The sequence below is a fragment of the Lampetra planeri genome, unplaced genomic scaffold (assembly GCF_965212315.1).
Source record: "Lampetra planeri unplaced genomic scaffold, kcLamPlan1.2.h2 scaffold_477, whole genome shotgun sequence".
Taxonomy (NCBI): domain Eukaryota; kingdom Metazoa; phylum Chordata; class Hyperoartia; order Petromyzontiformes; family Petromyzontidae; genus Lampetra; species Lampetra planeri.
Window position 1 is genome coordinate 10685 of NW_027615300.1, and position 14973 is coordinate 25657.

Sequence of the window (14973 nt, forward strand, 5' to 3'; positions counted from 1 at the left end):
CGTCACGTGCTACAAGCACCAAGCGGCTCCTTTCACAGCGTACAGACCCCCACCCCCCCGGTGGTGATCTCGGATCAAAGCGAAGGGGACGGGGGCCGGTAGGCTGAACGATGAACCACCTGCTCTGGCTGATGCTCACTGGCATTTGTCCTTGGCAGGTGCATCCGCTCGTGTTGGAGAGGGGGCTGAGGGAAGGGGCGGAGCCAGCCACAGGCAGAGGAGGATGATGAGGTGACACACGTGGAGGGCTGCTGAGCTGCTGCTGGTGGAGGGGTAGGTGTTCCACGACAGCTCGATAAGACCCAGAATCAAGGACCCTGAAAGCAGAGGGTCACCGATACGGGAGCGACGCTGCCACCTGCTGCACACTCACCTTTGATTCCAGTTGACTGGAGTGAACTTCTACTACTTCTCTCTTACCTGAGCAGGTGGGCTAGTTTTTTAACTCCTCCACTCCAGAGCAGGTATGGCAGCGTGTGGAAGTACCAGACATAGAACTGGTAGTGCAGAGAACGACTGAAGCACATGCCAATGAAGTTGGAAGTGAACAGAATCAGCACAATCTGTGATCGTCTGTCAAGGTCTGACCCAAAAGACACAGAGCAACAGGATTAAAGGGAGGAACGTTCTCCTTACCCCTCAGATTTACAACAGTGTCACCGGCGATATAGTCGAGTATCGGCAATATGTGACGATCACCAGGAAACGTTTCCTGAGAGCGGAGAAGTTGTACTTCATAGGTCTGGGCGATACGAACCAGAGGTCACATCTCATGTGTTTAAGCTGAATACACTGACATGTCACAAGTAGTTTGACTGAACCCGGCTCCAGTGAACAGTGAACCCGACCGAGTCTGATGAATAACGAACACCTGGTTCATGAATGAATGGTCAGCGGTTCAAATAATCACATGGAAACATAAATACTGTAATACTGGAGCACCTTTTTTTTAAAATCAAACCTCCGTAAGGTGGACTTTTAAAAAAATACAAATATTTTCAATAAAAATAGCCTTTAAAATAAAACAGGCCAATCTCGAAATACATTCATATGAGTACAAGTACAATATCAACATTTGTTTTTTTTTTGATTTTCCACTGGTGATAGAACCTGGTACCTGTTAAGTTTTTTAATTCCACCTTTAGTAACAGGGACCTAGTGAGAGGAGAAGGGAGTAAACATGGAACATGCAGAGTAAAAGTCCTCTGATTGGTCCCTACAGACAGAGGGACGTCCTCTGATTAGTCCGTCCTCTGATTGGTCCCTACAGATATACTGCCCAGCCCTAGGACTTCACAGCCAAGTTGCTGTCTTTACAGTTATGACTCGCTGGCTTCCACCAACGTAATGACTGCAACATGGCCACTGTCAACTTCCAGGAACCGCTGGACATTTTCTGATCAGGTCATTCTGATTCAGGTCGTACTCTGAGGCCTACCAGGGTGAAGGGGGTTCATTGGAAACTCCATCAACACATCATGACAGTGAAAAGATATGATCCACGGTTGTTTTCTGCGCAGGAATTTTCCGCTTCCCTGGCTCCTTGATGAGTTCTAGACTGCCTTCTCCTGGCCTAAAAACAACAGGAACAAAACAATACTTTGGATGAAATGTTTTGCAACTCTGTGTGTATCACAGCCCACCTGATGGAGGATATTTGAGTCCTACGAAGATACAGGAAGGAAAAACACAGTAAAAAGTACAAATACTAAAATACTCATTAGAGTGTATATTCATCATCTATACCTTCATTTTACATAATCTCTCTACCCAGTAGCAGACTCACATACTTTATCTTCAAATACATTCCAAGTGTGGTTCACCTCTTCCAGTGGCGCAGGGCAAAGAGCAGCAGGGTCAGTAGGTGAGCTGCCAACAGGAGGAAGTGGAAGTAGCGGCTCAAGAAGAGCCATTCCGGTAAAAAGCGCCAGTTCACCGTCCACTTGAACAGAAACTGACGTCCTAGATCAAAAAGCCTGACTCACGTAACCAACAGGATTCTCCAGGAGGAAAGGCAGACCCAGAAGAGCTGCAACGGTGAGACAGATGAATGCAGACACCACGACGGACACGTGCCGCTAACAGCAGCTGGTAACACTCACCTGTACGCCCGCACACAAAGTCAGTCTGGGGATTGTCCAGACGAGACCAAACTCAGACAGGAGGAGGAAAAGTAATCCAGGGGCGAAAAGAAGCACGTTCATTTTCACAGACACAGCTAAACTGTCAGAAAGAGAGGAAGACTGCATTACCTCATCACATCAGACTGCATCCAACTCACCCTCCAACACCGACGCTGTCCCTACACCGGACCTTCAGCTAGCACACTGTGGAGTATTGGCATCACGGCACCGTTTGTGCTGTCAGCTAATGCTGATCCCCTCCTGAGAGCTGAGAAGTTGCACTTCACAGGCGCACTGCTGTCATTACGGTAAAGACTCGTTGGCTTGTGTAGCAAATGGGATTACCGTAATGGCAGCAATGTTTGTACGCAACTTCTTCTTCCCTTTGCTCTTTCATCTCAGCTTTCAGTAACGGTTCAACATTTATGATAGCATACTGGCAAATTTACAGTACTCCAAAGTACACTGCAACAATGTTGTCGGTGTGAAAGGATAAAATGTTTGTAGAACTGTGAGTTACAAAATCAGGAGGAGTATGCGTACATGTGTATGACAGGACGCGTTCAACGTCGAGGAGTCCACACTTGCCTGTAAATGCCGCAGCCCAGGGTCCAGTAACCATCCAGGAAGAGGTTGACAGCCCCAAACAGCAGCATCATGGCCACGGGGTCATTGAACAGACGCAGCACAAAGATGGAGTGGATGCGATAGGAGGCACAGCACATGAAGAAAAACACGTAGGGCGGGACCTGCACGGATGTTATTAATGAGTAAAAAACACCGAACAAAGACACACATACCGGACTGGAGACGTTGACAAACACTAAAACTAGATCATGTCCATGATCCATGAATCCATGAATCCAAGAATGACTTAGTGAATGAATGAGTTGGATGGATGTATTTTACCAAACAGATGGGGAACCTAGCTGGATCACATCTCAGAAACGCATGTATGACAATCGTGAAGGATCAGTAACAAATAGGTTCATTACTTGGGGTCACAAAGGGGCACAAATGGTAAATTCCATGGAAATGTACACTCTGGAATTTTGGAACGATTCAATGAACTGTTGCTAGCTATAGTTTACGTTTAGCATCTACTGGATGAAAACATGTGGTAGAGAAAATATTCAGGTACACAGAGAATATCTCTGCTATTCCTCAGTCACATGCACATAGTAAATATATGTGGTGTATGGCATTCAGACTTAACTTGCAAATATCATATGAAATAACATGTTCCATATGATATTTGCAAGTTAAGTCTGAATGCCATATACCACTTATATTTACTATGTGCATGTGACAGGAATAGCAGAGATATTCTCTGTGTACCTGAATGAATTCTTGTTTTCTTCCAGATGCTAATACATGTAAACATACATTTCCACAACTATATTTAAAATCCTTGTTAAGGGTCAACATGCACTTTTGAAAGTCCATTTTTTTCTCCATGTTTATTCCCAAGGAAAGTTTCCAGCTTTGAAAAATCCCAACACGAAACGTATCACATCTCAGCACAGACGCTCATGCAAATTGAAAAATCGGTTCTGTCACACAACCCAGACTAACCTTCTTTGTCCGGTGGTAAATTCTAAAGACCAGTAACAGTGTGATGAGGTAGCACACAGCAAAAAGGTACTGGGCCAGACGGACGTTCACCCCAGAGCTGGTGATGTAGTACAGAGCCGTAAAGATGTAAACGAAGCCCGCAGGATACCTGCAACAACAGGCACACGCATTTGTCCTGAGGTTTGTGAATTCAAGACTGGATGTAAACACAGCGGGACCAGAGGTTTACACAACTCACACCAAGGGGCCCGTGTCTCCTTTCAGCTGGGTGTAATCGTAGGTTCCGTTGATGACACCCTCCACCTCGTCCATGTAGGCTTTCCAGTCGATCTCTGTGTCTGTGGAGCGGATATATGCAGAAACCACTGGGCCTCACAAAATGCCATGGCCACTACTGTTCAATTTCCGACAATCACGTTTGCCCCCCCCCCCCCCCCCCACACACACACAAAAATGAGACACAAGCAACAACTGTTTAAATTATTGGTTATTTTCTAATATTCCATAAACTGCTCCACTCTAAATCTAAAGTATAAATTTCATCAGTAATTATTTTCAAGTCAAATCAAGTGTTGTCTTGTGTGTTAACTTGTGCATACAATTGTAGTTTATACCAAGTGCATTTAACAATAAATATCATTAAAACAAACAAAAAACAAAGACCACACGACATGCGAGGTCAGTACATTCCCCTCTGACAGGTGGACTACGTGTTTCAGCTAACGCTAGCCATGTAGCGTCGAGCGGCGTTCAAAGACATGGCAGGTTCTCGTAGCATGCTAACTAGCGCCCCAGCTACTTACATGCTACCTTCTGTATGACCCACACGTTGATCCCGACCTCCAGAAGCCACAGCACGGACACGACCATCAGCGTGTACTCGGCCTTGAACAGGACCAAATGTTTGTCCTGCCATAATGTGCGGAGGGTTGCCCACAGAGGAGACGGGGAACTTGGTGCTTTTCTCCGTACAACTCCTCCTGCCATCTTTGAGACAGACAGAAGCGTTCACTTGCCATGCGCGTCTCTGCTACGTGGTGACGTAGAACCTCGTCGCCCGTGTCACGTGACAGCGGAAGCCCATGGGTTAACTTCTTTTTTCCAGTTTCCTTTTCTCTCACAGGTAATGAATTCTTTCTGTAAATGTGAAGAAGAACATGTAAATGCTACATGTTTTTTACATCAGCGGCAGTCGCCCACATTGTTGTTGGTTGTCAAAACATTTAAAGGACACTTCTACTGTTACTTCTGCAACGTTAGCAGCTAATGTGCTAACCAGTCGTTCAAAACAATCTTTCACAGCCCATAATTCAGCTCATAGTGTGATAAGACATTACACGGTTATAATAATAATAATAATGTGTCGTGACCACAGCTAACGTTACTTACTCACGTAAACAGTGAATCCTATCAGTAGATGTCATTGCTCATGCTGTTGGACAGTCATGGTCGGATGCCTGTGCTAAATGAGATACATGTGATAAATGAGAAATAATATTACTGTATATAACAGAGCATGGTTTAAGTCGAATTTTAAGTTTTTATTTTCATTTTAGACAGTAGGACAACTCAGTTCAGGTGCACGGGGTCACAGTGGATCCCTGATGTCTGGTACCATTATTCTACCAGGACAGGCTCATTCACACCTCCAAATTAGAACCGAACACATGTAGGGAATATTTAGTCACAGCTGAACCATCTCCTTCTCTCATATCTGGACTGTATTAAATAAACCCCCTCTGTCATCATTAACTCTCGCCCACATCTGCCAACATCTTGTTATCGTCTGATGTACTGTTCCATACCATAAGGATATTTTCATCAGTTAAATTTTCATTATTATTCATTCTTTGGAATGTTATAAGTTATTGTAAATGTATTCTCACCGAGAAATCGATGTGTTGGTCGTATTCGGTAGCAATGTATTAATTTTCTTTCTGGTATTTCTTGCCTGATCCAAGTTATTACCCACCAGGTACATTTGATAGTATGATAGAACACAGTGAATTACCAGTCCTATCATTCATTTTCTCCCCTTCCAGTAGCTGCTGACAGGAGACAGAGAGCATGGAGGGATTTCCTGTGAGCATCACAGAGGTGCTGTGTCTGGGGGCCAGTGTGACCCTGTCAAGTATCTGCTACTACATGTACAAGAAGAGCCGGACAAAAGTGGACAGACTTGAAGTTAGTTGTGGGTCATGTGTAATTTACAATGTCCAATCTGCAAATATTTATGTCCAGTCATTTATTAAATCATGCAATCAATCATCACAACCTACTCAGCAAGTCTTTCTGGGACAACGGACCTATGGTCAGGTGTTTTTTACCTGTTCATGTGGTGTTTGTTTGCATACAAGATTTTTATTTGTATATGTAATTATATTATATTATATGTTATATACTGAATATTATATTAATGTTAATAATAATAATAATAATCTGAATTTCTTTTCTATCTATCTATCTATCTATCTATCTATCTATCTATCTATCTATCTATCTATCTATCTATCTATAATAATACTTCAGTTTATGTGGCCCTTCTCAGACTCTTTACAGTGGATACATACATTCACTTCACAGTCACACACAGCAGACTCAGCTGTCCTGTCCTGTCCCGACTGACACAAACATGTCTGTCAACCTCTCCGACCACCAAACACTCATTTCTTGCTCAAGGACACAACTGGTCATTGGACGACGTACTCAAGCTCCTGAGCTCATCCTCCAAAAAATGAGCTAACAGTGGTTTACTGTGCCAGCAGAAATGCAGCAGAGACACTGAACATTCTGTTCTGTTTTTGTGTTGTCAGGATGCTCCACACTTAAGTATAAATGGAAAACTCAAAAGCGTTTTAAAAATTTCTGCAGAAAACTGTCTCCGGTACGCTGTCATCGAAGGTAACTGCTGCGTTCATGTTGTCTGACAGACGTGGTTTGCTGAACGTGGGTTCACGCTCTTACTTGTACGTCTCTGTGTTGATAGGTACGGTTCAACCTGTGGGGGAAACTCTGAAAAGTCAGTTCCAAAAGGACACTGTTGGAGTGTTGCAGAAATACATGTTGAGAGAACACAAACTGGTGTGGAACGGCCTTTCACACACATGGTGAGCACTCGATTGACATCGTCGTGACGACTGCTCTGACACGTATGTTACACGATCAACGCTCGGTCCTCATTTGATCGTGGACTGACAGATTCCACACAGGCAGGATTGAGGAAAACATGCTACACAGAATCACCTGGAATTTGGAAATACAAAAAATCCAGACGATATGCCAGAGTTGGTTCTGTCAAGAGCTCAGAACAGATCTACATCTACTACTGAAGGTTCAAAGGTCCCTGAACGATGCCTTTACATGTCATTCAGCCTTTGAAGGCAGGTTTGTATCAGAAAGCAGAAAGTCAAACATACTGATGCTGTGTTTCTTTTTAGATTTTATTTCATATTCTACTTTTTAAACTTTCTACTTTTTATTGTGTATGTATTTTTCTTATTATTGCTGTTGTGTTTTTCATCGTATGTTAGAAACCACAGTTTCTACTCTGCATATAACAATAAATTGAATCCGGAATATATGACAACTTGGCCTAATGAATGATTTTACTTCAGAAAAGTCTAATTAACTAATAGAATACCTGCGGAAAATCAATGATAATTGAACCCAATTGATATAAATTACTGGTATGAACACAAATGTTTTTTTAAAATAAATAACCCATTTTTGCAGCTCAGAGGACTGTGACTGTAAACACCAGTCACATAGTGAACAGAGCCGTGACCAAGAGTTGGAGGCAGCAAATAATTCCCATTCCGTGAAGAGCGGACTTCCCCAGGGACACCGGGACCGTTGTCACGGCCGATGACACAGACTGTTGATCTCCTGCTTGCAGGGTGGACAGCGAGCGAGTCCTCCACTACAGAGCCAACGCCGTGCCCTTTATGTTAGTGGGAGCAGACAACACCGTGGTGAAGATCCTGGACCCCCTGCAGGCCGGCGGTGTGCACACAGAGATCACCTACGAGAAGTTCCACCAGGTCAATTATGGTCTGGGTGACATCCTCGGACAGTACCTCAGTGGGGAGAAGCTGAAGGGGCAGCTGGAGACCGAGGAGATGCTCAAAGTCAGACAGAATCCTCCCATTTCGTAGCGTCCCTCGGCGTGCGCGGGTGTCGCTGACTCAAATGTTCGCTGTGCTTCCAGGTGGGCTCCACGCTCACGGGCATAGGCGAGTTGGTTCTGAGTCCGGACGGCGCCCTGACTCTTCAGCCCCCGTCCGACGGCTGTCAGTTCTTCTTGAGCGTCGCGGACTTTGACACGCTGAAGGGAGAGCAGGAGAGCACGTCGGCCCGGTGGAAGACGCTGGTCGTGGTCTTCGCTGCGGTGGGGACGGCCGTCCTCCTCTGGCTGGGGCGCCGCTGCTACCTCCGGCTGAAGCTCCGATGGGAGCGGGAGCGGGCGAGGAGAGACTTTGAGAAGCGAAGGACAGGGGAGTTTGTGGCCCCGCAGGAGGAGGCGGCAGAGGAAGACATGGAGAACACCTGTTTGATTTGCTTCAGTCGGCCGCGTGACTGCATCCTCCTGGACTGTGGCCACGTCTGCTTCTGCCACGACTGTTACCGGGCGCTTCCCGACGGTCTGTGCCCCATCTGCAGACAGACCATCAGCAGGGTGTTACCCCTCTACTATGCCTGAGTCATGTTTGAATTCAAAAACTAGTAAAAACTACAGTTTGTCCTGGAAGGTTCCATTCCTGCTGCGACGACAGAGTGAACTTGATATTTTATCCACAGAGACGTTTGTGTAAATAGTTTTGGTCCGTCTCAGAGCTTGAACTCTGACGTTATGGGGTGAATTGTGGTTTGTTTTCTACAGCTTTGCTCTGTGCCTTCTGTCGGTCTTCTGTACTAATATGAATGAATGAAGTAGGTTCAATCAGAAGAAGAACACTCAAATCACTGAGTCTCTGGAACAACAACTTGTGTTAGTGTAATAGATGTTTTATTGGAACACTTGTCACTCCATGATGTCTAAGTATTATTGGGTTTTTATTTCGTCCACTTTGATGTCTGCTGTCTGAAAAGCAACCAGAGAGAGAGGGAGAGTCTGTTTGTATGAAGAGGTGGAGGGGACGTCACCCCCTTGAGCTGAAGCTCTGATAGGCCCATGGTGTGGGTGTCAGAGGGGTTCACGGTGACAAATTCTTCATGAACTCTCTCAGCAGAACGGCACCTGTGGCTCCGGAGGAGCCGGCTGACCTCTGATAGTTTTCCCTTATTTGACTATATATCATTTATTAATGTTTGCATTTATTTAGTCTCACGCCTGAACTTATTGTTCATATTGTCAAGCTATTAACTATTTTGTCATGTGACACTAAATATGTAATATATAAAGGGTTATCTGAAATACCAATATTGGATTTGTTTATTCCACTTTAGATCAAAAACTGAGAGCAAGAGAACAAAGATACTACCTGCTTAGTCTGCCAATTCACTTTGTAATTGGAGGCAGCACACACACACACATTGATCGGTGGTACTGATTGAGCACATCAGATCTTTAAGGAAACAGGTAGAGACAGGAGGAAAAATGACGTCATCAGCTGATGAAGGAGCCGCTGCACTCAAACATGCTGCTTTGTATATGTTACGAACACGTGTTGAAAATGGTGCGGCGCCTTATCAGATGCACGGGGCAGAAATCACCTGGTGTGTAACGTGTGTCCCTGGTGAACAGAGGAGGCAGCTGTATAGTACGGGGCAGCAGGTCAAATGTTTCCTGACATCACGAGACCTCTGACCCCGGTTTGAACCTTGCTGCAGGAATAAACCGCCGGCAGCAGGAGGCTCACAGGGAAGAATTATGTTTGTGTGTGTGGTTGGAATGATGTCTGTGCAGCAACACTAGAGCACTGTCTGCATGTCTGTGGACACGCCAACATGTTTATGGGGAATTTATACAGCGACAGAAACAGGCTGCAGCTCCATGGGACTCTTTGTCTGCTGATCTCAAACCTGTCAGCTGGTCACTCAGCAGCTCTCAAAACGTAACGGGAAGATTGTTAGATGTTTATAGTTACGTCAGCTGGTTTGGTCTGATTCTAGATCTGTTTTATCATTTTTGTGAGACGCCGTATGTTGTAGACAGGAGCAGAAATGATGGTGGATTTTGAACTGTAACTGCATAAATTATCCTCTGTGTGTATGTGTGTGTGTGTGTGTCTACATGTCTAGCCAGTGTGTATTTGAGCACCATGGACAGCACCACGGATCAGGCTGCACATGTCAGAGGTCAGTGGGTGAGCCAAACCCCTCCATGAAACATCAGCTCCTCAACCCCTCCAAAGGTCAAATCAGTGGAGTGACCCTTTAATGAGGAGATGATGTCTGAACAACTCAGATCAGATCTCACTCATTTACCCTTTCACTTATACAGCAGACAGACAGGACAGTGAGCTGATGAGAAAAAGAGGTAATACTCTTCAAAAAGGTAGAAAATAGAACTACAAAAAATATAAATAGACAGACAGACAGAGAGACAGACAGATAGCTAGATAGAATCTTCCTCTCGCCCACAGTAAACAGGAGATGAGGGGATCTCCAAGGAGTATCTGGTTTAGAGTGTATGGGTTGGTGTTCAAGTTAAAGAACACGAAGAGGCAGATATTCATTTGAACGTGGTTTATATGCTGCAGTCTGTAATAACAATACAGAGAAACTTCAACATTACATCATATGTACAACATAAAATAGAGTTGCTTAAACTCACCTTCTGTCATCTACACACAAATATAAACCCGCGAAACCAGGTGAACCAGGCTGAACCGACAAGAGCTAGCTTCTACAGCACCAGTGTGTGGTGCGTTCAACACCGTTGGAAAACTTTGGTGCATTCAGGAGTGTAGGACATCTGAGAACTTAACGATACACTACCTCAACTCTGTTATTGTAATGAACAAATCAAATACACAGAAACAACATGAGCTTTCTAACACACAGTGTCTCCTTCAGACTCGGGTCCTCTACCCTAGTGTCCCAATCACCACTGGTACCACTGTTGCCTTCACACCCCACATCCTAACTATCTCCTCTTTCAGCCCTTGGTAGTTCTTGAGCTTCTCGTGTTCCTTCTTCCTGATGTTGCCATCACTGTCACCACCACTGTCGTCCAGTGTTTATCCACCACCACTGTGTCAGGCTGATTGGCCATCACCATCTTGTCGGTCTGGATCTGGAAGTCCCACAGGATCTTGGCCTGTTTGTTCTCTGTCACCTTTGGGGGTGTCTCCTAACTGGACCCTGGGACCTCCAGTCCATACTCAGTACAGATGGTCCTGTACACTATGCCCACTACCTGGTTATGCTGTTCCTCAGGGGCTTCTCTACACAGCCTACACCGTGCGTGTGTGTGTGTGTGTGTGTGTGTGTGCGTGTGTGTGTGTGTGTGTGTGTGTGTGTGTGTGTGTGTATATATATATATATATATATACACATATACACATATACACACACACACACACACACACACACACACACACACACACACACACACACACACACCTTGAACCTCGAACAATCGAAAGCTGAAGCAGCAAATTGTGTTTTTTAACAGCACTCCTTCTTCAATTCACCTTCTCACCTGTTGGTGTCAGTGTTGCTCCTTCACCGTTCGGGCCCCCCCCCCCCCCCCCCCTCTCTCTCTCTCTCTCTCACACACACACACACACACGCACACACACACACACACACACCCGGATGGATGACTTCACCGTTCAGCCTGGGTTTCCTTTATGATCCCGGGATCTACCTCCTCCTTCAGCAGACAACAGCCAGCGACTGAGGCGAGCGGACCGAGCAGCAGCAGCAGAACCAGAAACAGGAGGAGGAGAAGAAGAAGAAGCCTTATCCGAACCAGCAGCAGAACCATCAGAACCAGCCGCAGCATCCGGAGCTCACAGGTCCGGTTCCTCCAGGATTGAGCAACCAACCCCTTCAGAGAAGAGGAGAGGACTTCTTCCTTCTGTCTTCCTTCGGTTCGACCCTGCTTACCATGTCCGAGGTGCTGCCCTACACCGAGGGGAAGATGAGCGGCTACGGGGCGGACAGTGACGTCGGTCAGATGTCCTTCAGCTGCGGGCTGCAGGACACCAGCGCCTTCTTCGCCGCGGCGCAGGCGAAGAGACCCCCGAAGCTGGGACAGATCGGCCGAGCCAAGAGAGGTAAGGATCGATGGAGTGACCCGGAATGAGAGACGGAGGACAACAAGGACATGCCTGGGTGTGATGGAGGGACACACCCCATCACAACAAACATCACACTTCAACCCGCTGTGTGTGTGTGTGTGTGTGTGTGTTCCATCCAGTCAACATCCGCTCTCTCCTCCTCTTTGTCCACAGTGGTGATCGAGGACGACCGAATAGACGAGGTCCTGAAGGGGATGACCGACAAGTCTCCACCCGGCGTGTAGACGCCCACCGATGCCTTCGCAGACTCTTTTAATTTGTGATCACCAATTGGAAACACTTGTCGGCTGCATGTTCGAGGAGAAACGACGGCACCGAGTGAGGACGGGATGAGAAGGGACTGAAGAAGAGCTGAGAGGAGGAGAGAGGGATGGAGACAGACCGAAGACAGAGAAGGTTTGACGTGGGACTGCTGGCCATTCTCCAAACGATCCCGGTTTGAACTGCTGCTGAGATGGTCGGACCCTCTGCTGATGGACGTCACCCTCAACCTCACCACTTCACCATCTCCTTTCCTTTCCAACGCGCTGTAAGCAACTAACGACTGGAGGCTGGAGCTTCATCCCGGCCACATTTCAAAACACTGTACAGTAGGTAGACTAGGACACCTCCTCCCACCCCTCCACTCCCCGTCCTTGAAGGGAGCTGTCCTTTCAGCACCGCTCCAACGCATTCCTGTGGCTGCTACCGCTTTTTTCCAAAAACAGACCAAGCAAACTCTGGAGGAGACCAGATTGTACAAACATGTATCCCAGGGAGGTGCAGTGGTGATATGTCTGTAGTGGACTCCCCACCCCCACCCCCTATCAAAGATGCAGGCTGGCACCTCCATGTAGCTGATTGATTGACACCTGCACATATCTCAACCCCCCCACCCCCCCACCCTCACAAACACACACACGCACACACCTGTTTTCTTCCTCCTTTTTCAGTCGCTCATCGAAGGCCAGACGAGACGTGGACAGTGAACCTTTGAAACAATTCTTTCCATCATTTGGAAACGTTCAATTCTTCGTGTTTTGTCAAATATAAATTTCTCTCCATCTCTCCATCGACTTGCATGAATCTTCGCTCCGGTGCCAACGCAGGTGCCCCCCCCCCCCCCCCCGTCTCTTTACCCTGGCACGCTTCTTTTTAACAAAAGTCATATTTGTATTTTTATATCTAGATATTTGTTATTTAAATGATATGCTAGTCGATCGTCTTACAATTCATCAACAAGATTATTTCTACTTCAGAGAGGATAAACAGAATGAGACTTCGATGAGGCTTCGGGGGGGTGAAGCCCTGAGATTTTGGTCTCATTCTATTATCAGATGTGCGCGTTTTTTTAAAGACTAACTGAATGTGTCTGGGGTTTTTTGCACACATCAATGTTAAACTATTAGTAAGAAATCGTATACTGTGACTTGAGCTTTGTTGATGAATTTGTTAGAAAATGTTTTTAGAGTATATTGCACTGTTTACGAGTATCCTCAAATAACACGTGGTTATTTGACCGATTTTGAACAGTTGTTTTTTTTTTTCTCTCTCTCTATTTTGTTTATTTTGTACCATTATTTTAAAGAAGCTGGTTATGGTTTGTCGTGCATGAAACCTTAATATTTTCAATAATGAAACATCATTTTATGAAGCAAAAAAGCAACAAAAATGTCATGACATTCTAAGAATGAGTCATTGTATATTACGATGCCATTTTCACTGTATTTGGTGAATTAATAAATGGTGAACGAAAACAGACTTTGTTGGGGGTTTGGCCTTTGTTCCGCCATGTTTGCTGGAGTACAAGTGTTCACCATGAGGGAGGGTGGGGCTCATCACATGACCTCGACTCAGAGGGGAGCCAACAAATCCCGTGACACATGTACTGTAGCGTCCATCAGTGCACAGACAGTACACACCGTTGATAGAAGGCTCCGACCGGTGGATCCACTGAAGCACAGACCCCCCCACCCTCTGGAGGGTCGCTGCAGGTCATCGATCAGCTGCCGGCTCACACACTGGAGCAGACGTGAACCGTCGTCCTCCGGCTGATCTCTTCCTCAGATCTCTGGATCTCTGGATGAGGAACAGTTCACCAGCATCTGAAATCATGACTTTGCAGTAAACGTGTGTTTACATATTTCGTAGTGTTGTTTTTTTTGTGGATTTTCAAGCATGGAGGATCCACTTTTTCTGATTGTCCACGCGTTCCTTGAAGTTTGTCCACTCAATTCAATTCAGTTCAATTCAATTTATTTGTATAGCCCAACATCACAATTTACAATCGTCTCGATGGACTTTACAGTCCGCACATTGCTACACACTCTGTCCTAAACCCTCAGTCAGGGTGAGGAAAAACTGCCCAAAAACCCTTATAACAGGGGAAAAAGAGGCAGAAACCTCACTCGTCATCCGTAACCGTAAGGTTTGATCCTTGGCCCCATTTCTGGTACGCACAGGAAGCACCGTCAGAGGCCCCTGATGACAGGAGGGACGGTGGCGGGGGATGGATTGACCCCGACTGACGCTTCTCATCTCGTGCCAACTGACCGTTGGGATGAACAACGTCCTGTGGTGAAGTAACATGACCCCACGTACCAGGAACTCGTCCCGTCCCAACAGGGCTTACATGAGTTCATGTCATATCAGGTCCAGTCAGACTTGATTTGTTTTCAGCAACTTCCCGTCACAGGCTCCAAACCCTCGGGCAGATCCGAGGCTACGTGGGTCCTCCATGTCCATCCAGCACCTCGGACTCGGACGTACATTCCGCAGCAGACACATCGATCCTTCAGTTGCAGCAGGAAAGCACCATGAATGACCACATTCCTCTCAGTGACGTTATCGTTCTGAGTGAGTATTATCCTGAGTGAGCACATGTAGCGCTATCGACCGCCGTGCACATCACCCGGCAGCCCTGGAGGGCCGACATATTTGGCTGGAAATGCCACCGCGTGTGTCGGACTGTGGATGTGTTGGTCAGCTGCATGTGGGACCCCTTCCACTCTGTAGACGCTGAAATAAAACGAGGCCGACAACAAAGG

General features: G+C 46.2%; 3 protein-coding genes across 3 annotated transcripts; 2 read left to right on the plus strand and 1 right to left on the minus strand.

Annotated features, from left to right (window-relative positions):
- Nucleotides 1-135: 135 nt before the first annotated feature.
- On the minus strand, nt 136-4685 carry LOC144741219 (dol-P-Man:Man(5)GlcNAc(2)-PP-Dol alpha-1,3-mannosyltransferase-like). The gene is given in 10 exon segments (XM_078623816.1): nt 136-317; nt 410-565; nt 1497-1573; nt 1824-1972; nt 1974-2029; nt 2099-2223; nt 2712-2872; nt 3699-3846; nt 3937-4036; nt 4502-4685. Coding segments are annotated over 10 exon segments (1338 nt in total).
- Nucleotides 4686-5765: 1080 nt separating this feature from the next.
- MUL1 (mitochondrial E3 ubiquitin protein ligase 1) lies at nt 5766-8397 on the plus strand. Its single transcript, XM_078623819.1, has 5 exons — nt 5766-5882; nt 6512-6599; nt 6685-6805; nt 7594-7825; nt 7906-8397. The coding sequence occupies exons 1-5, from the start codon at nt 5766-5768 to the stop codon at nt 8395-8397; spliced, it is 1050 nt and encodes a 349-aa protein (XP_078479945.1).
- A 3357-nt stretch (nt 8398-11754) lies between these two features.
- LOC144741220 (calcium/calmodulin-dependent protein kinase II inhibitor 2-like) lies at nt 11755-12171 on the plus strand. The gene is made up of 2 exons (XM_078623817.1): nt 11755-11923; nt 12101-12171. The coding sequence occupies exons 1-2, from the start codon at nt 11755-11757 to the stop codon at nt 12169-12171; spliced, it is 240 nt and encodes a 79-aa protein (XP_078479943.1).
- Nucleotides 12172-14973: the final 2802 nt, after the last annotated feature.